This window comes from Plectropomus leopardus, chromosome 15, assembly GCF_008729295.1.
Source record: "Plectropomus leopardus isolate mb chromosome 15, YSFRI_Pleo_2.0, whole genome shotgun sequence".
Classification (NCBI taxonomy): Eukaryota; Metazoa; Chordata; class Actinopteri; order Perciformes; family Serranidae; genus Plectropomus; species Plectropomus leopardus.
Window position 1 is genome coordinate 30,394,886 of NC_056477.1, and position 8,094 is coordinate 30,402,979.

At 38.1% G+C, this 8,094-nt stretch overlaps 1 protein-coding gene across 2 annotated transcripts; it reads right to left on the reverse strand.

Moving 5' to 3' along the window:
- Window positions 1-1,984: 1,984 nt before the first annotated feature.
- On the reverse strand, window positions 1,985-7,384 carry borcs7 (BLOC-1 related complex subunit 7). 2 transcript variants are annotated; one of them, XM_042501821.1, is made up of 5 exons: window positions 7,220-7,381; window positions 5,656-5,718; window positions 2,843-2,886; window positions 2,717-2,737; window positions 1,985-2,600 (listed from the first exon to the last, which is right to left on the reverse strand). In XM_042501821.1, the coding sequence occupies exons 1-5, from the start codon at window positions 7,349-7,351 to the stop codon at window positions 2,549-2,551; spliced, it is 312 nt and encodes a 103-aa protein (XP_042357755.1). In that variant the 5' UTR covers window positions 7,352-7,381; the 3' UTR covers window positions 1,985-2,548. The 2 variants fall into 2 exon arrangements, with proteins under 2 accessions (XP_042357755.1, XP_042357756.1); XM_042501822.1 differs by having other exon boundaries at window positions 2,546-2,619; window positions 7,220-7,384.
- Between the last annotated feature and the right edge of the window lie 710 nt (window positions 7,385-8,094).

Consider the following 8,094-nt stretch of genomic DNA (forward strand, 5'->3'; position numbering starts at 1 on the left):
CATGCTAAGTGGAAATGGCGGTCACAGTAAATTTTTGCGACTTAAGCCTGATGAGGTTGTTTTATTCTGAAATATTTTTAATACTGTATTCTGGTTGCATTTTAATAAAGAGACTACTGAAATCAATAAAATAAATATGTATGGTCATTATAACCCTGCTAAAATAAAGTTCAAAGTGGCCTAAGACTTTTGCACAGTACTGTATATACTATACAAAGGCTCTTATTAATATAGCGGACAGGTTTACATCAACATATTGCAAAAATGGTATTATATATGTTAGATAATCTAATGGAATGTACTCCAGGATTAGTTTACACCAACCAAAAAGTCCAGGGGCCTTTCAGATGTCCAGCAGAGTAACATGTTCTTCCTTGCACAGAAAGTCAAGATGTTAAAAAGTGTTTTCTTATGTAGACTGACAATACAGTTGCTGGGTAGGCCTAAGAAGAAAGACAGTGGATCTACTTCAGTGCTCATCTTCAAAATCTACCCTATTTCTCTCAAAATACTCAACCAATATACCTGAAGTTTAGGGGAAGTCCAGTAACAATGGTGAGAGTTCCAGCATTTATCTTACATTTAGAACACATTGGAGAGACCCCATGTTAAAATTTTGAGAGACGGTCTGGGGCCAGGTGGGCCATATGTAGGTAGCTTTTTTCTTTAAAAACACTCAGTCAGTGCTTGGCAACTGAGGACACTAATTATTTAAGTTTTGATAGTGAAATTCTTTTCAGTTTTTGCTTGGGATACAACTTCAGTTGTCCAACAATCTGGATCTCTGTTGTCGTATTTTGGGCTTCATAATGTGCCACATATGTCCAGTGGGACACAGGTCTGGACTTCAGCAGGTCAGTCTAGTAATTGCACTCTTTTACTATAAAGCCACGCTGTTGGAACACGTACAAAATGTGTCTCATTGTAATAAGCAGGGGTGCCCCCAAAAAAGACGTCGAGACCAATAATTATCGGCCTGATAATGGGTCTTATGAAGTCATACCGATAGTTCCAATAATACAATTTTTGGCCGATAAATAGAAGTGATGATAATAAACAATAATTGACTTGATTTCGCCTGTGTTGCCCATGGTTTTGCTCCGCCAGTACTACACACACTGCATTATGCAGCGCGTGATGTCAAACTGCTGTGCCTGCTAGATCAGTCCAAAACATGTCATCACAGTCAGCAGCAGGGTTACCCCACTGTTTCTTTTTTTTTTAACTCTTTACCCGCCACTGACAAGATTTTCCATCAATCTGTGTTTTCACTGTAGAGTAGGAGACACTGTTACGAAAGTTATGCAATAAAAAAACATTTCCATGTCCAAAAACAAACAAGACGATCTAAGGTCCCAGGGTGAGAGGACTACTAACGTGCCAACTTATCGCTATTTAGTGGCTTTACGGACCCTCTCAGCTGTGTTGTTTCAAAAAATGCAACACAAGAAACACTTAGCGATTTATTTAGATCATTAGGGAACAAGAGGGAAATATATCGTCATTTATTACCAAGCTCGCTGCTCACAGTAACCGCTGAACACTGCTGACAGCGGCCGCTGCTACTTAGGGACTGTTCTGTAGATGTGGTGCTTTCTGACATATTATTTTCGGCATTATTTTTGTACAAATCAAGTTGACATAAGAAAACAAGCAGAAAAAATCAATAAAAATGAAATGATTTTGCTCTTGAAAATGACTTTCTTTAAAAAAAAAAATGATTTTCCCAGCTTTTTGTCTAAAATGTAATTTTTTTTGATGAAAATGCAAATTCAGATGTTGATAAAAAAAGAAACGGAAGAAGCTAGAATTAAAAGTTTTTTGTGTGTATGAAAGCTGAAGATCTGTTCTTTATCTTGATGCATTCATTGTTTTTATGTTGTTTTTTATGTTCAAAACAAAATATTCTGGATGTCACAACAGCCTAATATCTATCTGTATTCATCAATGTTTCATTGACAAATAAGCAGCCGTAGGCTTTTGGTTGTATAAAAGCTTTTATATTTTTATTGAGTGATACAATTTACAGTTACTCTGATTTGACAGATTGTCAGAGAATTTCATTTGAAACCAAAGTGTCCATTTAAGAGTCAGAACTGTTGTTGTTCTTGTTGTGTTAACTGCAGTGATGTCAGTTATATTTGGTTAGGTCAGAGCTATAATGTTAAATTGATCTGTACTCACTACATCTCAGCCTTTCATACCCCCAGGTAATGGAAAAACAAACAAAAAGAAATTATCAGTATCTTATCGGCCACGAGAAGCTGGAAATTATCGGTTATGGGTCTTGGTTGAAATAATGATTAATTCATCAACACGTATTACATAACTCAGTAAAAAAAAGTTTCCAAGGTCCTTAAATTTCAGAGCAATTCCGGCGCACAGCGCTTGTGTGTCGGAGCAGCGCATCACTTCCTGTCCCAGCAGCACTGACCAGCAGTGTGTTACGATGTAGAAATATGGCAGATTATTAACGTCAAACCCTCCTGCTTAGACAGTGTTGGTTATCGGGGATCCTCCTGAAGCGCAGGTGTCCTCTGCTGCTCCATCACTTGAGCAGGTGTCTCAGCTGGTCCTGCAGGTTTTTAGAGTGCTCCACACTGCAGGAAAGAGAGGAGTCTGAGCAAACAGTCAAATTGTGTTATGGCTGAGTGCTAAGACTGTGATGTCAGCTGCTTCTACTGAAGCATAAACAGAGACGAGTGTTTAGACTTACTTCTTCTGGATGGCCTCCTGCCTGAGTGAGAACAGACAGACAGACACTGTTTAAATATTCACTTCCAGTTTGAGCAAAGTCAGTGAGTTCACATGTTTGTACTCATACACAGCTGATGATACTCACTGGTACTGTAAATGTGTGGTGATGATGGACATTTTCCTCAGACTCTGAAACACAGATGATAATAATGTTGAAACGTTGTTGATCATAAAAACAAGAGCAGTGTGCAAGTGTTTTCTGTATTTTGTTTTTAAAGGATGTATTAACACTTGAAACCTGGATCAGTTTTCTCATGCTGCATTCACACGCCTTTCACACACACCTTTCACACACTACTGCATTTATTAATTCATTCATTAATTCATTCATTAATTCATTCATTCATTGCCCATAACCTCCTCCTCTTAAGGGTCGCAGAGGGGTTCGAGCCAATCCCAACTGCCATGGGGCGAGAGGCAGGGTACACCCTGGACCAGTTGCCAGATTATTGCAGGACTGACAGAAGGCTGGTTTCCATTAGGGCTGCAACAACGAATCAATAAAATCGATAATAATCGATTGTTAAATGTGTTGGCAACAAAAAAAATTAGCAATTCGTTGTGTCAAACAATTATTATATCACTCACTGTGTAGTGGGACTGTTAAAGTACCATACAAACAAGAACAAGAAGTTTTTGAATTGTTTCATGTTTGATTTTGTAGTTATTTATTATTCATAATTTAATATTATTTTGGCAGCTCAGAGATGTTCAAGCAACCGCCTGTTGATGCACTTTTAGCACTGTTGTCAATGATAATCTGTTTTTAAGCAAAGTGTTGGCAGAAAAAAAATGCTTATTTTATTATTTCTGTTTTATTTTTTTAATCTGATTCATCGATTAATCAAAAAAATAAACGACAAATTACTCGATTAATTAATTAATTAATTGATCAAAATAATTGTTAGTTGCAGCTCTTTCCATTAACCCTCAAATTGCACAAATAGCAATTGTGAATACAAAATACGCCTCATGGAAACACATCAGTTTAAAAAAACTCCCGTTTATCACAAAAAAGTTTTTATGCTCACATGAGGTGGTATTTCAGGCGATTTGATAAAGCCATATAACGCAAAACTGGAATAGAAACATTTTTCTGGATTTTCTAGATTATATGATGTGCAACACTGATGCTGTAATGCGACTTTATGGATGCCAACCGCCACTAAACCCAAAATAGAAGAAGGAGGAGGAGAAGAAGTAAAACAAAGTCACATGACATCCTACAAAACACTGTAGTGCAGATGGCGAAAGATACCAAGATCATCTTAATTCTTATATGAGACAAAGAAGTTACAGGCATATTAGATCAGCTTCATCAAGTGGCTGCAATAGAAATAAACCTGCCAGTGTCTTGAAAATCCATCGCCATGCTTCACTGAATGTTATCGCCTGAGAAAAGTTGGAGAGCATTGCAAGGGAAGTCGCAGAACATTCTCTCAATTGTGTTTTATTGAAAGTTTTGCACAAATCTGTAATGGAAACCCGCCTTCAGATAGACCACCTCGCATTCACACCTACGGGCAATTTTAAGAAAACCCACGCTGACACAAGGAGAACATGCAAACTCAGCACAGAGGGAACCCCACCCAAGGTCCCAACCCAGGTTCTCACCTGGGACCCTCTTACTGTGAGGCCATAGTTCTAACCACCACATCACCATGCCACCCTACAGTATTTAGACTTTTTTTGTACTGCATTTATACTGAACAAAAAAGTAACACAACTCTTGTTTTTGCTCTCATTTTTCACAGGTTTAAGTCCCGAGATACCTTTAATGCACTCAACAGATATTTCTCTCAAATTTCTCTCACAAATTATTTAAAATCTGTGTCAGTGAGCACTTCTCCTTTTCCAAGATAATCCATCCACCTGGCAGGTTTGGCATGTCCATATGCTGATTAAGCAGCATCGTAACCACACAGGTCTGTCTTGGAATGACGACAATAAAAGGACACTCTAAAATGCGCAGCTTGATCTCACAACACAACACCACAGATGGAGCGTGTCACTGGCTGCTGTTGCTGTGAACCAAATGTTCGTAAGATGTTTTTAGTTGTTTCTGCGAATTTGGCAGTACATCCAACCAGCCTTTCAACCACAGACCATGTAGCCACACCAGTTCAGGAACTCCACATCCAGCATCTTAACCTGCAATATCATCTGAGAACAGCTAACTGAAGACCTGATGCAACAATGTATTTGCAGAACCAAAGAAATTTTACACAAAGATCAGAAGCCTTTTAAGGGAAGCTCATCTGCATGTCCTCACTAGGGTCTTGACCTGACAGCATTTCATAACTGACTTTTGTGGTTGTGTGGAAGCTTGGACGTACTGCCAAATTCACATCTACAACAATGGAGATGTCTCATGGCAGTGAAATGAACACTCAGGCAACAGGACAGGACAGGACATTCCTGCAGTCAGCAGCCAATGACACGCTCCATCTGTGGCGGTGGGTTGTGTAATCAAGCAGAACATTTCATTGGGCAGGTTTCCATTACAGATATGTGCAATATTTATGCAATATTTTCGATACGTCGATGAAACACAATTGCGAGATGACTGTGTTTTCACTGAGTGATGTGCTCCAAAACACAAATTTTGAGAACAAAATTGGAGAAAAATCTATCTGTTCAGTGCTTATGAAAAGTCTTGATTTTTGACTGTGAAAAAATCAGAGCAAAATCTAAAGTGTCAAATTTTGTTCAGTGTCGTTGTCACAAGCATCAATCAAAGAGCCTGAATGATGGAATTTAGCCTTTTCGTTGTGATGCTCTTAGAGAGGTGATCATTTAACTCTTTAGTTTTTGGCACTGTTGTCTTTCTCAACAGTGAATAGTGTGTGCTGTATTTTGTCCTCTCATGGCATCATATATGATATAGATGATACTTACATCCTCAGAGTGCAGGATGGCATCCTCCTGAATGACCATATTTCTTGCTGCTTGACCAAGAAGCTGGAAGAGACATAAACAACAATATGGCATTCAGGGCTGCAACCGACTATTTTGAGACCAATAAAAATGGTTTTCTTCATGAATCATCAGAAAACAAAACCCGTCATGATTCCTTTAAAGGGGAACAGCATATGGTTTAAGAATCCCAATATGTTATTTCCATTGCTCTGGAAAGTTCGATTAATATTTGTTAACATGAGCTAATCTCTCTCAAAGTGAAACACCGGGAAAGGAAGTCGCAACCTTGCGATGTCATCAAGAAATGAGCTTAATTCTGTTCTCAGTTCTCTGCTCTCACCTCTTTTCCACCAGTATAATACTGATTTCCGTTCCATTTCCCATAGCTAATTTGAACCATTTGGAGTGTTTTGAATCTTTCAGGATTTCAGAACGAGAGAAGTTGGTTCTAGAGCCAAAAAATAGGTGGAGAAGGCATCGATGGGAAGGCCGAGAAATTGTCAAATTAAAAAAAGAGTGTGCATCTGTCTCATTAATAGTTGGTTCATGCTTGGTTTTTGGTGGGTAAAAACAAATATCTGTAATAACAGAACCAAAGTTCACAGTTCATAGTCTAATCCGCAATTTTGTTACAATGCCCTGTGTTGTCCTTGATGGCAGCTTTGATTTGCAAAGGTTCAACTCCAAACTGGTTGAAGTGCTGAGTCCTTAATGGAACCAGTTTAAGAAACAAGAATTAATCTGGTGGAAAAGGGGGTATGGTTTTCATCTCTAACATCTTTCCCAATTCACTTTCTATGGAGCAGCTCCAGGCTTTACAACCTTTTGGCATGCTGATTTTCAGATTTGAGAGATATGTGTCCATGTTTATTAGTATTTTTGGACCATCTTAGACCAAAGGAATAAGATGTATGAATTTTAAAAATGGGCGTAGATCACCTCAAACTTATGGCTATGTCTTACATGTGCTGGTAATTAATAATCAGTTTAAAATCACGAAAGAAAAGCAGAATTCGCAAAAACTGCAACACTGAAACTAAGAAATGTTAATAGGACTCATGATTAACAAAGTAGTTTTTGTCAGTAAAACTCAATTAATCGACTTATCGTTTGAGCTCCAATGGTTAGTTGCATCACAAAGTTTACCTCCTGAATAGATTATGTCTATGACGTAATAATGGTAATGATAACGTTAGGAAGATGTTGTTTGTTATTAAATAAAGATATGCCAACTTTAGTTATAGTGTATTGTTTTGACTTGGTGTTATAAGCATTGACTGTGTGGTTTTGTGCCTTTATCGAGGCCCCCCGCTGGCCTGCGTTAGCAGTATAAAGCTAAAGAAAGTACAAACTAAAGCTCAATCTTAAAAATTAAATCCCCAGTGATGGAGCCAACGGAATCTGCGTTGACAGTACTAGCGAAGCTTTTATTTTGGAAACAAAATGACGTTAAGGTTTGTGCTAACGTTAGTTAGCATGTTAGCAACGCTGGTCTGCTGTGAGTCACGCTCTGCTCTTTTTTAAGAGACGCGCATCGTTTTACCTCTTGACTGCGGGATCCTTTCAGCACCTGGCGGGTCAGAGCGATCACGTCCCCGCTGCAGGAGCCCACTTTGTCGGATAACAAGCCTTTGACAGACTGGCCGAACCGTGGCTGTGTCTCTGCAGACGCCATATTTTGTTATGGCTGGCGATGGTGCGCGGGGAGGGTCAAAGCAGACAGCAACGCGTCCACTATAATGACAACAAATTATGTGTCTCACAGCAGCAGTCTTCATCCTGCAAAAAACAAATGAATTGACTTACCTTGTATTTATTATCAAATCAATATATTTTTCTTTCACTCCTCTCCAGCTTTTTGATAGCTTAAGTTACTTTTTAGATTCTGGTTAATGTAGTCTAAAATATTCATTCATTGTCTGTAACGGCTCTTCCTTGTAAGGGTCTATCCTAGCTGTAATTATTAACAATGTATGGTGTAAATAAATAAGTATAAATCAAGCTACATAGCAGTATATGAAACTAAAATTAGCTCCACCTTCACCAGCTGCAGCATAAACCCTTTTGAGTATATTGTCTTGATTTCTTCCTAAAACATTAGAGGGCGATGAGCATCTTGATAAGAAATGGCACAAAAACTTGTAAACTACAGGAAAATGTAAAATAAGGAAATAATTAAAGATTTTAGAAATTAAATTAGTAAACAACAAATAAGAAAATGACCTCAAGAGAAAACTAAAATCCTAAGCAAATATATATTATATAAGAATTAAAGCTGTAGTTTTCTGAACATTTTTCTTTCAAAAATTTGAGACAAGTTGCTCATTATTTTTTTTCCTCATGACAATGAACCACAATTTTCTCAGGAATTAGAGGTTAAAATTATTGTGAAGGCATCTGAATGCAGCACGAGAGAAC

Coding starts and splice junctions, on each gene's coding strand:
- borcs7 (XM_042501821.1), bottom strand. CDS start 7,351: ATGGCGTCTGCAGAGACACAGCCACGGTTCGGCCAGTCTGTCAAAGGC. Junction 2,738..2,842: donor ACCACACATTTACAGTACCA/GTGAGTATCATC, acceptor GTTCTCACTCAG/GCAGGAGGCCATCCAGAAGA. Junction 2,601..2,716: donor CAGGAGGCCATCCAGAAGAA/GTAAGTCTAAAC, acceptor TCTTTCCTGCAG/TGTGGAGCACTCTAAAAACC.